We start from the raw sequence: 19,128 nt of genomic DNA, 5'->3' as shown, positions 1-19,128 counted from the left end.
AAAAAAAAAAAAATCACCACCCAAAGTGGGAAAAAATGTTCCACAGCAATATAACTTATACATCTTTTTCAATATTATCAATTTTTTCACAACAGGGAAATTCATTGAACACTGTGTTCGTTCCATCTTTAATCCAACTTATTTTAAGCACAAATAAATAAAAAAATACACAATTAAACCTCTCAGGCAATGGACATACACAAAAAAATGACATATATGAATGGTGTCAAATATTTTTAGGCCATGAAAGGCTTGTGATGAGGTGAATTGGCGCAGTAGACAGCTCTGAGAGTAGCCTTGTGTGGACCAATGTTCTGGATTGACGCAACTCAGACACAATTGGCAACTTCAAATCAAAGGCAGGATGGCACAGATCTAAAAGGATGGTACAGTGAACTTTATAACGTCACCTCAGCCCCCGAGGTGACGGGGTGCTGTCCTCTATAGACCACATGAATAATAATAATTCCTGCCTGTCGACAATCTCCTCCTGAAAAGTTGGATACTATAAAAATAAACACATACCATGAAAGTAATTATATTAGTTGGTAATAAAGAACTATCTACGGTCATTTTGCTTGTTCTCTTCTCCTGTCATCTTACAGATTTCAAGTTTACTTTACTAAAAGCCACCATGGCTGATTTGTTGCTTTCTTCTGCTTTGGCAAGTCTTTTTCCAGAACGGTTTTAATGATATGACAAGACATGAAACGACTGTAATTGTTAATCTGCTAAATATCATGCGTATCTGCACTGTTTCAGATTTGTTTTATTTCAGCATTTAGTATTTTTTCATCATCAGGTCAGTTCTTGTTGGATTTACTGCAAAACCTTTCTTGCTATGTTTGTCCTAATGTTTTTCTTCTTGGATGAAAAACAACTCACCAAACACTGACAGTAAAGCTTGTTTTAGAAAGATACAAAAAATGATTTCAAGCTCTGTGAGGTAGCAGACGGTTTCTAGTTGAGTACATTTGGCAGAAATGAAAAGAAAAAAAAAAAACAAAAAAAAGATATATTCACCTGCGTAGTATTAGTGTTACACAACAGAAGGGTTCTTTTTTTTTTTTTTTTTTTTTTTTTTTTTTAAATCAGTGGTAAATAAACTTTTTATTATGAGATTATGAGATAACCCAAAACAGAGTATGTATATTGTATACTAAATATATACTACACACACATATATATATATATATATATATATATATATATATATATATATATATAAAATACATATAGTATATATCTAGTTTGTTTTGCAAACAGTGTGAAATCATTTACCATAAGCTACATTTTAGAGGAGATTTAACTAAAACAATCAGGCTGTTGGTTGTTTTAAGAGGCCTCGCATTGTTCATATGAAAAATCCTCCATCTGTTGCTGGAGAGCCACTAATGGCACTAAATGATGAAAGACACACCTGAGCACGGAAGCCAAAACTCTCAAAAAAACTACAACTGGTAGGCAGAAGTAGCTCTCAGTGCAGCAGGATTTGTGTTTGGAATGAGGCCCATAGGTTACACCTTGTGCGGTTGTATCCCGTCTCCAAACTAAATAAAGGCCAGATATCACAAAATCTGAGCCACACGGTGCTAACTTACAGCAATGAGTGTGTTTTTGAAAGTAAATCCTTCTGGTGTCTCCTCTTCGCCCTACATCTCCTTGTCTCTCTTGGTCTCCCGGGTGCTGCTCTTCAAAAAGTCGCTCCTGAACAGCCGATAAAAAAGGACGATATTCATGGCCGTCATGATGGCCATGCCGACACTGCCCAGTGTGTAAGCTAGGAGGGGCACCTTGTCTCTGTTGAGCACCAGCCAACGGGTCATCCAGGCCAGCGTGTTGATGCGGAAGACCACGTACGTGCCCAGGTTGATCATGCTGTTGACCCGGTACAGCGTACCTGTGGCAATGTTGGCCATACGCAACATCTGTCTGAGGTGGAGGAACACCGAGTTGATTTCCACCAACAAGGCCACCACGGCAAAGCCCACATAGCGACACGACAGCACAGAGAGACCAAAGCAAGTGATCACCTACCGGAGAAGACAAGCAGAAAAAGATAGGGAGGAGGACAATTATTAGGCAAGTCATTATTTTGATCATATCATTTTATCCATAATTTCCAACTCCAAGCTGTATAAACTTGAATGCTTATTGCATTTAATGCATATCAGGTGATGTGTGTTTATGTAACAAGGGAAGTGTGTGGCCTAAGGAGATCAACTCCCTATATCAAGGTGTGCATAATTATTAGGCAGATTCTTCTCCTCAGGAAAAACGGGCCAAAAAAGAGATTTAACTGACTCTGAAAAGTCAAAAATTGTAAAAAGTCATTCAGAGGGATACAGCACTCTGGAAATATCTAAGACATTGGGGCGTGATCACAGAACCATCAAACGTTTTGTTGCAAATAGTCAAGTCACAAGAAACGTGTTGAGAAAAAAAGACAGACACAGAGCTCCACTTCCGACTCAGACACCAGAAAGGTGGAGGTGGGGTACTGGTATGGGCAGGCATTATTAAAGATGAGCTAGTTGGACCTTTTTGGGTTGGAAATGGACTCAAAATCAACTCTCAGACCTACTGCCAATTTTTAGAAGACACTTTCTTCAAGTAGTGGTACAGGAAAAAGTCTGCATCTTTCAAGAAGAACGCTGCATCGCATGCATCAAAGTGCTCCACTGCATGGCTGGCCAGTAAAGGCCTTAAAGATGAAAACTGATGACATGGTCCCCTTCTTCACCTGACTTAAACCCTATTGAGAACTTTTGGGCCCTTCTTAAGCAGGCAAGCATCTGACCAGATGAAGAAAATGACAGACTCCGTGAATGGAAGGCTTGTGACTGTTATCGAAAAGAAGGGTGGCTATATTGGTCACTGAGGGTTTTTTGTTTTTCCCCAAAATTTCAGAAATGTTTATTTGTAAATTTTTTGTTTGTTTATTATCCTCATTTTCACAGGTGAAAATAAACAAGTGAGATGGGAAAAATCTTTGTTTTTTCATTTAGTTGCATAATAATTCTGCACACTAATAGTTGCCTAATAATGGTGTGCATTTAGATATTCTCTTAAGAAAGCCAAAACTTCACATTTACTACTTAAATGTTCAGGTTTGAGGGTTTAACATTTTGGATTAATCCTCAAAAATACAACTTGCCTAATAATTGTGCATGCAGTGTAGAGTGCTTGAAAACAATATTTCATACCTGAATAAAATGTGATTGATACAAACACAAAGGCCAAAATAACTCCACAATAAATTAGTATGTGTAACACAAAAAAAGAAAAGAAAAGAAAGACGCTTAAAACACACTAATCCTTAAAAATGAGATATTACTACTGTCACGAAAACAAAAAGTTTAGAGCAAGCTATCTCATCGCTTCCGTTTTATTTATAACTCTACTATTGTACTCGATTTTACAACTAAGCTAAGTCACTCATAAAAATATAATTTCTGTGAGTAATTAAGGAAAATATTCAAAATTTTCCATTTTGATCTTCATCCTAGTTACACTATTTGAGTGCATCTCTCTTAGCTTTAAGAGGGGAATGAAAATAAACTTAGGTGAAGTGTTTTCCAGACTTTTCCAAGACTGAAGCTCCCATCAGCCATCTGTGTCATGCAGCGCTAAACGATGTAATCTGAGCGATAAACTCCACAAGGTGGCAGCAACATGATTCAACAGATCCTGTTTGTTGCTGTGACACTGGGGGAGTTGGGGAGGAAAGATTATGTACAGTGTCTGATATGTTGACAGAAGTAAATGCTGTGAACAAACTCACAGCCGCGGTGTTGCAGGTGTAAATTCTGATTTATTAAACATGTTTATAATGCAACAAGCTGATCAGCCAACTCTGCACAGGAGCTGGAGCTCACTGACATTTCAACAGCTCCATTCAAAGTCTGAGCACACTCATAGTGCAGCTGGGGGCCCCCCAGAGTTCAGACTTGTTACCTGCTGTGCTGCTATGTTTACTAATGACAAGTGGACGGTGGACTGTAAAAGGAGCAGTACAAATGGAGAGCCGCCCACAGAAAGTCAAGTCTTCGTTTAGTTAATGCAAGTCATGTGGTAGACAGCAGTGGGGGAGAGTGACCTCTTCCATCAGACACAGATGAGTGCGGGAAACATCTTGTTTTTGTGGCTGTGTTGCTCTGTATGAAGTCACAGGGTGTCATGTGATATTTTGTGGTAGATTGGAAAACAAGCCACGTGAGGTAAGTCAGCAGCACCAACCCTGTCCACATTAACGTTCAACACGTTTGTTCACCGAATGGTTTTTAACCAACACATAATATGGACAAAGCTGCCGCCCAGACAGACCACCACCCCAAAGGCTTCACTGCTCATATCCCTGCAAATTCTGTGGCTGGGCCGTAAAACGACAATGATTTAAGGACTAATTCAAACACACACACACACACACACATCATAAGTCAGCCACACTAAAGAAAACCACACTATTCACTTGTTCTCGGTTATTAACAGTGATGACAGACAAAGCTGGTGACAAATTTCAATGACAACAGTTAAAGTGTTGTGTTGAGCAACACAAACAGAAAGCCACACACAGACGCCCTAACGCATGTGTGAGATCAAGCTGCAGTTTCACTCTCCCATGAATTTTAAAGTTTTTTATTTAATAGAAGGACAGGTGCAACGTGGGTGAATCATAAACAAGGTGTTTCATAACTCACCTTTCACAATAATGGTTGCAGTCGTTGCATATCTATAGGAAAGATGAACACACCTCTGCAAAAGCTTCAGAATATGGCAATTCATTTAAATTTTTTATGTTGCTAGCAGAAGATGTTGCACCAAATAGTCATAAGTCGTATGACTTGGAAAAACGAAGTCCACAAAAGTCTAAACATGAATCATTTTAAAGCACAATAAAGTCAGCCTTTTAACACGCCTGTGTTCTTATACGTGTGTTGTCAACACTTATGTACACACAAATACTGATCTCCAGCTTGAGCCACATCAACTTTGATCTGGGAAGAAAGAGGACAAACCCGATGATACAGTTAAAATCTAGAGAAACTGAAAATGTATCACAAATAGCAAGCCTGAATTAGATATACCTTATTTGGACCTAACTGAAAACACACATTTGTCCCCAGTACAATGTTAAATTGTTATTACAAATATTTATGCGGATAAAATACATTTCACAGAGCAGGATGGGTCAAGTCGTCTATAGATTATTTGACTTGATTAAACTGAATCATATCAAAATTTTATTCATTTAGGACATTATGTTGCATTTCCTGAGTTTTCCTCAGCATTTCATATTACTGTGTTCCTCTTTCACATGGATCTAGTTTTATTGTGGTGAACTCTGTTTTTATTACTTTCTGGTGTCATGCTCTATCAGCCAATGACAGTTAGCCAATCTTGGATCAAACACTGTTAGCAGAACAGCTCACAGCAGTATTTATGCACATCACACACATCACATCTGACTATTGGTTTACAAGGTTATAACAGCAAAAGTCAAAAGGGCAACAACAAATATCCCCAAATCATGCCATCGTTAGATGACAATGGCCCCATGAAGCTCGGCAGCCAATCAGATAGCAGCAGCCTACCAAACCTCACCCTGGCTGCTCTCCCTGTCAACGTGGATGAAGTCCTGAGGGGACAGCTTCAACACTTTGCACGGGCATCTCCCCCAAGCTGTGGGCGTCCCAGTAATCCCCTGTCCCTGGATCTATCAATGATTCAGCGTTAGCTGGATTTGTCCTGCTAAGCTCTGCTGACGCTTGGCTGTCACATTCAACAGCCCATTCAATACGGTCCAGTTAGAGAGAGTTAAACAGACAGACCATGCATATGACCCTCAACAACCAGAAGACCCACTGATGGGCACTATAGTGTGAACATTTGGACAAGAGAAGTTTCTGCATTTATCAGTGTATAATAAATCTCAACATCTTAATGATCTTTAAAAAAAAAGTTGTCTTGTAGCCTATATCAATAAAGTTAACAAGTTGTGTTATAAAGTGGCCAGCGACATATGCTCACTGAGGTAGGTGGTTTAGGTTTTAAATGGGAGGGAAGCAAGCGAAATTAGCAGCATTTAACCTTTGGACTTGTCTAATATACATTAACTTTTACTGTTGTAGACATCAGTGTAAAATCTAAGCAAAGGGATGAAAAACAAGGTGATATGGGTGTTTGTTTCCTACATGTGCTCCCTGTGGGCTCAATTAAATGTTCTTTACGACCTGGTTAGGGACCATCTTGTCCTACTTTCAGGGGGTGGGGGATGAGTGCAAAGTTGGTAGGAAGGTAGAGCAAACAGTAATGTGAAGATTGTTAAACCTGATAAGAAAGAGGCTCTGGTATTTTCAGGGGAAACAATCACACTGACCACAGGAGAGGCAGGCAACAGAGTAAAGTTCACGTGATAAAAAGGTTTGTGTAAAGATGGCAAATAATGAAATGTTTGTGCTTTTTTTTAAATGAGCCAATATGGTAATCAGCATTCAGAGGGTATATTGACACATGGTCAGATAAAGCTAAAAACCAAACGCCAAGAGCCAAAATGACAGCAAGCTGTTTTGAAGGGGACCGCATCTCTTTTATTTCATGAAAAATGGCAATGCTTTTGCGTCTTTACCATTTTATTTTTCTAGCATGTCTTTGCTGTTTTTTGTAGCGCTGTTACGCACTACATAAATAGCTAGATGGGTACATTTCAAGTTAGCCCCAAAAACTCAGAACTACAAGAAACAACAGCACACACACAAACTCGTTTGAGAAAGAAAGAAACCTTTCAATGACTCACACCAACATGACAGAACACATTCACACCATTGCATGTCAAATAATGATTAAATGCATCCCAAATATTACTTAGTTGTGACAGTGTGTTAATGTGCTCGTAAAAACTGCCAGAAGAGGAAAACTAGAGATATTTTTCACATGAGAAAGGAGGCTGTCACCATGCTGAAAAGTGATTATTTGGTTTTTATCCACAGCTTTCAGTGAAATGAATATGATGATACAATTACTGGGAACGTGTTGGCTGTGGGGAAGAGCTGTTTTTTTTTCCCTTCCTGGCCTGAGATCTTTAATTAATCACTAGGTTGCTGTTTTTGGGGGCCGGGCACTGCTTTAAATAATTAAAATGTAAAGTGGTATTTTGTCCATAAAAGTATTAGTAAAATATAATAAAGTTGGGATATTACAAAAAATGTTAACATTATGTAAAGGGTAGTACATTATTTACTCATTCAAACTAAATATATGAAAACTGTCGGACAGTTATCTGAATTATGTCAGTCATGGAGGATCTGGGCTTATTTGGGTCGGAACAGAGACCATCGAGCCAAACAACTAAATACAGAAACAGCACCAACTGAGAAGTGGCAGCAGACCTCAGTAAATTGATGGCACATAGCAGGACATAAATGATTACAAATGATTACTCATGATCTGAGAGTGCTAATGAGCTTGTTCAGTTTCCTTAATTGTTTCAGTGATCTTGTGCACTAACTCTGCCTCAGAGATGTATGTGTGAACCAGAAAAACAGCAGGTGAATCTCCTACATTTGAATTTCCATGTAATTATCATTGTGCGTGAAACATAATTATTATTTAGGCCTCAAAATTCCCACGTAGATAGATATGATATTGCATCGTGACAATAACATATTAAAAATATGTTAAAAATGAATGGGGCATTAAAATATATGGGACAAGTAATGCATGTCATAAAGGAATCAGAGGGAATAGTGAACCTTATCGGGAGGGCACTAACAGAGAAAAGGTTATAAAGCCCTAAAGTCTCTGAGAGAAAATTGAAGAAGGGATGTTCAGCTTGGACAGTCAGCGATTATCATAAACACAACACACACACACACACACACACACCGAATAATGGAGGTCATGACAAACATCATGCAACTTGTGTTAACTCTTGTCAGCTGACCCAGCATGAGAAATCCTGGCCTCAGTGTCACAGACATCTAATTAGAAGCTGGCGTTAGCGTTGCCTGGGTCTAATGTGTAAGGGTGTGTCTGCTATTTCAAAAACTGAGAGCTCTTTAATTCAATAGGTGTGTTTCAGTGACTCACAATAAATTCTTGGATTCAGTTACAGTTTGTGAAGGGAGGAGCTGTGATTTGAGTGTACTGGATGTCTTAGCCATTTAGCTTCCTCTAGCCAAGTGGCTAAAGTGACTTTAGCCACTTTAGTTTCTTTAAGGAAGATAAATGACTAAGAGACCATTTCTGCAGTGCACGTTAATGTACATAAGGACCAGGATGTACCAGAAATCTATGGAGGTCTGAGGATTTAACATTGTCAGTGTTACGATATGAAACTACATTGTTTAACTTTGGCTATGAAGAAAAGAAGAAATACACATCACTTGCGTTACAATTTTATCACAAATGAGAGATCCAGAAATGATCTCATCAATGGATACAATGAGCAAAATCTTTTAAAGTCCACGTTCTTTTCATTCATAGAACTAAAAATATTCAATGTGAGGTTGCTCTCCACTATACTCTCCCATGCTTGCGTACCCACCCATACTGTTTTGAAAACATACGTCAGTACTCTGGTATTCTTACAGCAGCAGAATTTCAAACAAGTTTGTTCCGTGGTTCTAAGCCATTAGGTGCTCGGGCCCTTGCTTTTCAGGAACAGCAGGTATTGTAAACTCCCTCCATATTAGAAAGCTGATAATGGATGGATGCTTCCACTAACAGCATTCCTCGTTCAATGCTGCCTACTGTGAACAAATGCCATCAGCTTTTTAGCACTTTTTCCAGTCTTCAGCTTCTTTGGTTAGCATGGCATATGTAGGTTTGACTTTTCTGTGGACGCGCGAGACGAAGACAGTATCACTTAAGGGTCCTTTACAAAAGCAAGCACTGCTAAGGAGGGGTGGGACCTGCTTCCACGGCAGTACGGGTTTTGCTCTTTGTCACCTTTACATTAGATGAGTGAAATTTTTCCATCTGTTTACATTTAAGAATGAAAGAGAATGACTAGAGAAAAATACCACACAAAAAGAACATTTACTACTACTACTACACAGAGGCTCCATGTATCCATGTGAGGGGGTGGTACAAGCTGCAGAGTAGCTTGTGCAGGGGGGGGGGGGGACACTGCACAAGGGAAGGGGCAGGGGGGTTGGTAACAAGGCAGTCTGTGTGATATATGGATTAAAGCTGCAGCGCAGAAACGTGTTTGTGTGTGTGTGGGGGGGGGGGGGGTCACACATTTCTGCAGAAGCCCTCTAAGGAAAAAAGGGTTTCCTCTGTTTGTGTCTCTTGGTAGTCTGATGTTCATGTGGAGACCAGATGTCTGTCCTTTTGCCTGTATTTCCACAAAAGGGGGGGTACCTCCTGGGGTTCCCCAGCCATGAGACAGCTGAGAACACGAACGAACACACACACACACACACACACACACACAATGATGTTTACCCGCCAAAACTCTGAAACATTCCTCCACCACCGATTGCAGCACAATGTTACTGTCGCTGTATCTTTTTCACTCAGGGACTGAGGGATCCACTATAATTAAAGTGGCAGTTCATGGTAGAAAACGGATAAATACTTTATTTATCCTGAGAGAAATGCATGAAAACTGATTCTTTTAAAAGGCCCGGATGGAGGGATAATGCTTACACTGGAGATTTTAAATAGTAACACTCGCTCCTACTGGTTTGTCACAATGATGATAAGTCAGAGTGATACATAGTTTGTCAGACTGCAGATGACTGAAAAAATATTCATGGACTGGGTGGAAAAAACATACCATACATATTAGATCACTTGCTGCTATGAAATATCAAAGATGAACCATTAGAGTACACACATGAAATAGCTCTAATAAGCTTCAGATTAGTTTGTATGGACAATACTTCCTCAACAATGGTAGCCATCAAACTTAATGTTGACTGTGGATGGATGACACAGGATCATACTGGTTGTTTTTATTGGCAGGCTTGTGCTTCCTTGGATAGTCTGCAGTTAGTGGGAGGAGTAGACTCAAAGAAAAGGGAACTGAGAGAGCAAAAGGCAGAAGCAGATATCCAGAATAATCGTGTTGTACACATCTTAAAGTGTAGAGATCTGTGGTATTCCAGTTAAAATACAACCAAAAACCAAATACAGTATATTCTTTCTTCCAAAAGTGGCAATCCCTGTTGGCTGCGTGGGACAGATTCACAACCCCTCCACAAGTATCTGTTTTCAAGCCTGTTAAGCTGAGACAAATTCCATTCATTTCTGAGGTTGGTGCAAGATGAACCCAGAGGAAAAATATATTTCTGGGATTGAAGTGGAGAAAGTCAGAGCTAGGTGCTACAAAATAATAGGGCAAATATGATTTACTACCAACACCACAAGTCAAAAATTTGGAACGGAATTTCTCATCACAAAATATGAGAGGCAGAGTTATCAGGACTTCCTGTTTTCCAAAGAAAAGGTAGGGTTGCGGCTGGCAGGACCTCATTCAGCGTGAGGGTTTATGACAGGGCTGACACGTGTCTCAGACAGAAGCTGTGCTTTCCAGTTAAAATGAAGGAAGAAAATCTTTTCCATGGAATATTTGACTTTGTTATTTTTCCTGGACAGTCACGACAGGGATCAACAAAACATATGGTCTACCACATGCTGTTGAACTATATGCTAGTGCAGAAGAGGGAAGCCTCATAACAGAGCACAAAATGAAAAACTATAATAACAACAACAATAATAATAATAATAATAACAACAACATTTATAATAACATTTTCCCTTCAGCTGGGTATAACAACCGGACAAACACTAAGAAGAAAAAAGGTGTCAAAGCGGAGCAGACAAATAACACGAGTTTGAAAGGGTTGGGCAAGTGACGCAAACTGTGATGGAAAAATCATGAATGCAGCCTTGCTTTTATGATTCACATCTGTCAGCATGTCAGTTAACATAAAAGACTGCTAATGTCATCAATCGTTGACACAGCTTTCAAAAGTTTTCCTTTCCCGACACACACACAATGTGCATTGTTCAGATTTTAGAATAATAAAAAAATACCTTGTCTGTTTAGTAACTTGTAGTGCTTTACATGCAGAAAAATATGCAGCATACACTATACTATACTACATATGGTCATGTTTGCCGGGCTATCACACATTAATTTAACCTTGTACTGGACTTAGAACTCTAAATAAATCGATGTCAAGCTGCTACCTTTCTGTTTTCAGTCCTCTTCCCTGTACTGTATGACCAGTTGGATCCCTGGGAGACCTCCTGAGACTACAATGACTGGTGTATTTGGGTTATCAAATCAAGCCCTGGCATGGTTGTCTCACTTTAGCCTTCATAAACTTCAAACAAAATGAACTAATTTGTAATAACTGCATTACAAACACCAAAATAACTGACAAGGACAAGATCAAAAAGGAGATGAAAGAGGATGGCCTTTTAGAAAGGCACATAAAAATGTGAGTGTCTACCACTGAAAGGAATATGTTAATGATGGTGCAATGGGGAGACGAGGAGTTAAAAATAAAGAGTTAGCCAGTAGAGCAGCACAAAGAGCCATGTGAATGAGAAAGGAATCTCCACCCCTCCCACACTTTAGTGACAATCTGATGCCAGCTGCTCTGGCCAAAGCACCCATTCATTAGACTACCAGGAAGCAGAGTGGAGAAAAAAAACAAAAAAAACAAAAACAACAACAAGACTTTCTGAAAAGGGGGGGGGAAACCACTAACTGTATCAAACCCTGGTCAGATTTCCAGCACTAATATCAACAGAGCATTACCACCACAGAAGCAACCTGATTGACGAGGGAAAAAATTCAGAGAAACTTCCCACTCTCTTGATTCTCTTGATTGGCACTAAGATGTTTTGTTATTAGCCTGTTCCCTTTAGTAAGAAGGGTGCACAAAATGAAAATTTGAAAATGTACAAAGTTTTTTTGCATTTTGCTTTTAGCTAAAGGGTACAATCTACTGTATAGTGTGACATTCAGGGCCACTTGAGCCTGATGGAAAAGTTTCCATCCCCTACATACATACACGCAAGGAAATCTTGCAACATTTCTCCAATCTGCAGCTTTGTCATACAATTTCATTACACACAAATAATTCATGTGATCTGTCATGCTGATTTGTCACAGGAAACCCATGAGTATATAGAAAAACACCTACCAGCACACGCCGCGTGATTGTGTCCACCAGGCTACACAGATTTACTTGTATATAGGCTGTATGTGCCAGTTTAGCGTTAAGGTGCAATCAGAGAGTGTAGCAGCAAAAAATAAGTCCTACACTTTAAATGTTTTCTGGATTAGAGCATATTTCTTCATGCAACAGAGCCCCATCCCATGTGTACTGATTTCTAAATTCTAAAGACAAATTTGCAGCCAGTTCAGGATGAAAACATTATTGAGTTATTATTATTATTGAATTAAATAGCAAATGCAGCAGAACACATAATCAAACAAGCCTTGTTAGGTATTTAATACGCTTCAACAACATGAGCAAGTGCTTGGCAAAGATCAGCATCATCCTTAATGTAGTTCACATAGCCAGAGGCATAGGCAGCTGATATTCATTCAGGATGCAGTCCTGTACTGCATCTTCATTACCCATAGTGATTACAAACAGAATTGAGGGAAAGGTCAACTTTTCTGAGCTGTTCTTCCCTCAAGAACATATCTCCCATGAGGCTCACCATATCATGAAGATGACTAGATCCATTAGAAGCTATTATGGGATTAAGTGGATGGCAAAAGACGAAAAGGAGTCGGTCGGGTGGAGTTCCTCTTTCTCAGGGTATGAAAGAAGGTAGGAACGCTTGACAGGAGCGGCGGGGGGGGGGGGGGGGGGGTGTCATACTGGAATGGTTGTCTATTTGTTCTTCTCTCACTTGTTCTTTGTCTCTAAGCAAGAATAACAAGTATTTTGTCTTCCCCATGCCTGTACTTGTGACAGGTGTGTTTGGGTTTTGGTGCCTGAATTCCACTGTGCATTGAATTCATGAGGGTGAATGGCAGAGCTAGAAGAGACCTTGCATGGATCTTAAGGTTACATAATCTCCTGTCAATGGGGGCCAAAGTAAAACAACTTTGGTCAAAACATAAAATCTTGGTTCACATCTCATTTTTAACATGGAACATACTTTCATAACATGAGGACCTACCACGATGTGATGAAAGAGGAGCTCCCAGGACTGGCTGAGCTTCTGGTTCAGCACCATGTCAAAGAAGTCATAGATGAAGTAACCTGTAGAGACCGACATCACCATTTTAAGGCACAGCAATTCATTACTCTACCAAAACACAACAGAATCTTTTGACAAGAGCAGCCTCAAGTTCATCAAGTGTCAGTACTGTGCTTCCATGACAACAACGATGGCAACCAGGGTGTCTCCTGGAGAGGGGCTATTCATATCCACCACCCCCAGCCCTTCCCTGCCACCAGCCGTATCCATGGCGACGGCTTTACAGAACGCTGCAAAAATAATGAAGTGTTGGCGATGGAGGATGGAAGATGGAGGATGGGGAAAGTACACTGGAGCTTAGGGCTTTGGGAAATGAGCCCATTATTCCACAAATATGATCCAAGGACCCTTTTCTCAATGTGATTGCATGTTTGGATTTGTCTCACCATAAATGTATTTGCTATCAACCAAAGCCCAAATAAACATAACAGGGTTTCCAAACAAGAATTCGATTGGGTCATTTTCACAATTTAATCTGTGTAATTACTTTGCTCCATGAGAACACTTGACAGTTGACAACTCCCTCCCAACAGTCTAACCCTTCAAAAAGAGAAAGTTTAATATGGAAACAGGTTGAATTTGTGTTGACTTTGTGTTGCTCTTGTGATTTAATAATATTCATTCATTACAATAACTATAATTCAGTGTTCAAATGCTTAGTTGTAAAATTAAAAATAATTATGTTTTGGCACACACAATGGAAAAATTATCTTACTTTTTTTTTAAGCTTATTAATTCTCTTTATATGCTGCCACAATGCCATGATGAGTAATACCTCAACACTTGTGCAATAACCAGGTACTCTACAACGATTTTTATTTCTATTTTTTTGTCTTTATTATTTCATTTCAATTTTTCTATTCTATCTAATTTTCTTTCTATTCTATTTTATTTATCATAACGTTTTTGGGGGTTTTTTTTGGTCTGTAAATCGGAGCGCACACACAACACAACAATTTCCAGCAATGGATAAATAATGTGTTCTGATTGTGATTGAGACAGTCTTTCTCTGAAAAGCTACGGCCTACATTGGGAACCAGGAAAACAAACATGGCCAAACCTTTTACTTATTATGACCCAACCAGGAAAAAGCAGGTGTCTAGCAAGGAAAATTACACATTTACTTGTGCTCATTATAGCTCTTCTGGAATGAAACTCACCAACATGTTTCCATGAACATGGAATTCCTTTCTTAAACCAGTTAATCAGACAACCAGGTTTTGGGCTGCACATGCAGACGTCATGACTCTGATGGTGAAGAGAACACCTGACTCACTCTGATACTTGAACTGAGTTCCTGCAGCACGTTATCTTTTAGCAGTCTGTCAAAACTTGGCATTCATAGAATTATGGGTACTTTTATGAATTGCTCCATACACTAGTTATTCATGGACAATGACTTCCATAGTATTGTTCTTGGACTAGACAATCATTTATGGCATGTCACTGCAAGGTCTGCAGTGTGGTATCCCACACTGGGCTGAATCCGCAAATCTGGTCTACAAGTCTCCTTTCACAACTTGCCGAGGCCTCAAAACAATCATGCCACATTCCTGGTGGGAGGGTTTGGAAGAAGCAATCTTCTTGTGTTTGTATCTGATGACAGCTTGCACTTATCAACTGACTTTTTGCGCAATTGTCTTGGTGATGTCGCATGACTGTACATGGTCATGCCTGGTGCCTGGGACTGATCATAAAGCCTTCCATTGATCTTCACATATGGCATTGCGCCTCACTGTGCCAGCTCCCCGGGCTGCGCTTCCTTAAAGAATGCCAAATATCCTGGGTATTTTTGGGGAGTCCTTGGCGTCCCACACAGATCCAATAAATAAGATATAATAAGAAAACAAAAGCTCTTTCATATCATAGTAATAGCCTCTGAAATGGTTTATAAACATTAAGGTGTAGCCTACATTATGGAATCCAAATGGGAAAAAATATCAACAGGTAAAGTGAAGCCAAGGGAAACCAATTTTGTGGGAGATTTCATGAGCAAATTTGCCTAATATTTACATTCATTAGTAAAATATAAAGAATATTAAGTGTGCCAGTGATGGGATTGAGTGCACCGACATATAAGGGTGGAGTTTATCCATAATCTGAATAATATACTTTATGCCTTGGCATCTTTAAAAAAATAAAATGTTTTGCATGAACTACATAAACTGTTCATGCCAAAAATTGCCGTGGCACCAAAGAAATTCTGCTGATATAGGTTATGTAACTGCCCCCAATGAGCTGGTCCTTTCAGATAAGGACTGAATTTCCAATTGAGCAGTTTTCACTGCTCAGGTGATACTCACCAATTGAAAAGGACACCAAAGCATGAGAAAACACAGAATGAGTTTCTATCAAATCTTCAGCCATCTGTGGGTGAAGGAAAAAGCTGAAAAGATTAAAGCAACAGGTTAGATTAAAAAAAAATTTCCAAATATCTTATTTGAATAATATTTTTAGGCCACAACTCCCATTGTATCTTAACATTAAACCTACTCCATGTAAGCTTCTGAAAATAAAAACAAAGTCAGGTCATTCATGTTTTATTATTATTATTATTATTATTATTAAAAGTCCAATTTCCATTAATAAACACAAATTAAGGATATCTAAGCCAGTAAATGAGCTTTAATTAGGTTCCACTTACCAAAGCACGGCCCATATCGCGGTGATGAAGCTGTGCACAAAGGATGTGGCTATATTTCTCCATTTCCACACATTCCTGCGGGCGGTGTCAGGCACGGGCAGTTTACCGACCCCGGTGTTGACCAGCCGGAAGAAGCAGACGGAGCCGCCGGTCGTTAACAGCACCGAGTTCAACTCCATCGCTGAGAAGGTGACCACTTCACGGCCCCACTCGTGTCCGCGATGTGCGAGGACGCGGCCTTAAGCTGTGACCCCGGAAGGACGGACGACTGCGGGATAGATGTTGTCTGAGTCTGAGTCGGTGTGTGTGTGTGTGTGTGTGTGTGTCTGCGGTCCTCGTGAACCCCGAAGGGCAGCCTTAAAACGGAGAAAAAAATAAGTTTCCCTCGCGGTTGTTGTCCAGACTGAGGAGGCGTGAACGCGACTGTCAAATTTTATTTTATTTTTTTTTAAATACCTCCGACCGGGGCAGATAGTTTATATATTCTTTTCTGTAATCACCCCCTCTCTGGATGAAGCTCTGCGGGCCCAGGTGTGACTGACTGACACCAATCTTCGCTTCTCTGTTGTGAAACAGACTTGTTGTAAAACATCTAGCTTGTGTAACTTTTTGACGCGGGCAGAAACCGAACAGCCTCTCCCGCCCTACTATAAAGGGGCGTGGCCAAGAGCAGGTTTCACGTGTTGTGTGGCGTTCACGCCGTCGGAATTCACACTTCTAATCACAGATTTAAAACATATAGTTTGCTCTTTGGCCTATTTAGTCGACTTAGTAAACATACATATATACATATACCAAATATATGCATTGAAGGATGTATATTCTGCATTCACGCTTCCTTCATTTAGTAGCTTTCTTGTGTCTGCATCACTGGACATTAAAAACGATCTATTTCTACAAATATAGTCAGACTGATAGATTAAATAAAAAAAAAAAAACTTAAACTAACTATAGCTCGGGAAAACGAGAAAGTGCAGTCAAAGGTAGACACTGATTATGAAACACAGTTTTGCACCTAAACCAGTTTTTTAAACACATTTATTCTTAATATCTGAATTGGGCTTGGACATGAATAACACAGTGCCACCATCTGGTTAAGGGCCTTGTGGCACTGGTACAGTGCACTACAGCACCTGTTGAGCGCTTATTTCCTTCATGAAATGTCTTGTGTAATATATATATATATATATATATATATATATATATATATATATATATATATATATATATATATATATTTATATATATATATATAAAGATCCTTAGTTGAGTATGTAGAGTCATTTTTCATTTCATTTTCATTTCCAGAGTTATTTTTCACTGTATACTACCGTATACTTCTACTCCATTATACCTCCACCATACACACACACACACTCACACACATTCACCAAACTCACTAAATACTAAATAAAAACTGGAACTGAGTTACTTTTAAAAATTAAGGTTAAATGTGGCACTGGTGCACGACTTTATATATATATTATATATATATATATATATATGTGTGTGTGTGTGTGTGTGTATATATATATATCGATTTTATTTGTTTGTGGAATATATATAAAATAACAAATAAAATCGGTTAGTCCGATTCATCGTACCTCACGTGACCGTCGGCGGTGGGCGTGGGGGGAGGAAGTCGTGCTGGAGCGCGCGACTCCGCCTGGTTGTCACGCGGACGGTTTTGTTTCAACGAACAATGGTGAGGAGAAACTCGATTGTTTCCACCGAGTCGAGTTTATATGAATCACTCACCGAAGTGAATCAGTCATTTGGGATCACTGAGTCGGTGCGCACACAAGCTCCTCCCATTCCCTACTGGTTTTTTATTTGGCATCAGAAACGGGAAAACTATTAACTTAAAGGATATTTTTTGTTTCTTTTTTATATTTAGTGCGCTAAATATCGTCGCAAGGAAAAATTATGTCCTGTTGTAATCTGATTGTCTCTATGAGTGAGTGGATGGTGATGTGGCTTGATATAGTCCTTGTTTATTTAGTGCCACGGGCTATAAGCACAGAGGCCACTACTTCTACACAGTAGAAGTAAGTGGCCTCTGTGCATAGCACGAGGCACTACTTAATCTTGTCCATACTTATTATTAATTTAGTGCCACGGGCTATAAGCACAGAGGCCACGTAGTGGCCTCTGTGCATAGCACGAGGCACTACTTAATCTTCTCCATACTTATTAATATTCTTATTTTTATTATTCCGTCACATTTTCGGCAGCTAATGCGGGCCGTACCGCTTGACGTAGCCCTACAATATATATATCAAAACGTGCGGCTCGATCGGGACAAGTGTGCTAAGTTCTGGGTAGTCGATATTCCCATTTTTCCCAAAGTTATTCCCAAAAAACCAGCAAAAATTCTCCATAGGAATGAATGGGGTTTGGAGAAAAATCGCCTCCGAATTTCACCTATTTTCTCAGTCGCGTAGCTCAGTCATACATGCGCCTAGAAATGTCATTCAAACGTCAAAACGGAGGAAATCTTGTGCTCTTTCCAGAACATCAAACCTTTTTCTCCTAAGTTGTACGGTTTTCGAACTACGAGCGTTCAAAGGAGCAGTCCGATTCACTTTTTCCTCCAAGTTAGAGTGGAGAGGGTCGTTAACTAGAGTGAGAGCACTGTGAAAAATTCACCCACATTTTCATTTTTAACTCGAGCTCACGGCCAAACCGTGAAAGGGAGGCAAATGATTTTTTGGGAAAACGTAGACACAGGTCTTGGGATTCATAAAATCTAAGTTTGACAGCTCTACTCCTCACCAAATTTACACAGTTGCGCTCAGAGCGCCAGCAACACCTGCTTTTGCCCCAATTGACTGCAATGCAAATCAAGGTTTCACTAAAAACAATTTCACTCTGACTTCGCACTGTCCCTACACGCTCATTTTAAGGACTTTTCAAATCAAACAAAGACTGCTGGAATCCCCAGACTCTTCTGCCTCTCACGGTGTTTTCGCTTTTGGGAACGGAGCTACGGTTTGCTCGCAATTCGAAGCAGTTCGGGAGGTGGTCAAAAGCCAATTTTGGGAGAGTTTTGGAGGGAGTCTCAGCTCTGACCAGACTGAATTCTCAAATCACCGTGGCAACCGCAGGTCCCTCAGCACAGGTCTGTGTGCAGCTGTTGCTGTGGATTAAACCCACCTCACTTTGGAGCCTCGCTGCTTCGTCATACTTTGTCACAGAAACGCCGTTCAAAGTTTAAACGGCTCACAAGACCTTGACCTCTG

At 39.8% G+C, this 19,128-nt stretch overlaps 1 protein-coding gene across 1 annotated transcript; it reads right to left on the bottom strand.

Annotated features, from left to right (window-relative positions):
- Positions 1-1,238: 1,238 nt before the first annotated feature.
- On the bottom strand, positions 1,239-16,475 carry tlcd2 (TLC domain containing 2). The gene is made up of 4 exons (XM_029517535.1): positions 15,887-16,475; positions 15,546-15,628; positions 13,162-13,244; positions 1,239-2,033 (listed from the first exon to the last, which is right to left on the bottom strand). Exons 1-4 carry the CDS (start codon positions 16,063-16,065, stop codon positions 1,653-1,655), a joined length of 726 nt encoding a protein of 241 aa, XP_029373395.1. The 5' UTR covers positions 16,066-16,475; the 3' UTR covers positions 1,239-1,652.
- Between the last annotated feature and the right edge of the window lie 2,653 nt (positions 16,476-19,128).

This window comes from Echeneis naucrates, chromosome 13 (assembly GCF_900963305.1).
Source record: "Echeneis naucrates chromosome 13, fEcheNa1.1, whole genome shotgun sequence".
Taxonomy (NCBI): domain Eukaryota; kingdom Metazoa; phylum Chordata; class Actinopteri; order Carangiformes; family Echeneidae; genus Echeneis; species Echeneis naucrates.
This window is presented reverse-complemented; position numbering and strand designations above follow the sequence as displayed.

Bases quoted from the DNA above. Each gene is read 5' to 3' on its own strand.
- tlcd2 (XM_029517535.1), bottom strand. From the start codon at position 16,065: ATGGAGTTGAACTCGGTGCTGTTAACGACCGGCGGCTCCGTCTGCTTC. The intron at 15,629-15,886 runs GTAAGTGGAACC...TAATCTTTTCAG, and splicing joins GCGATATGGGCCGTGCTTTG to CTTTTTCCTTCACCCACAGA. The intron at 13,245-15,545 runs GTGAGTATCACC...CGGTCTCTACAG, and splicing joins TTTGGTGTCCTTTTCAATTG to GTTACTTCATCTATGACTTC.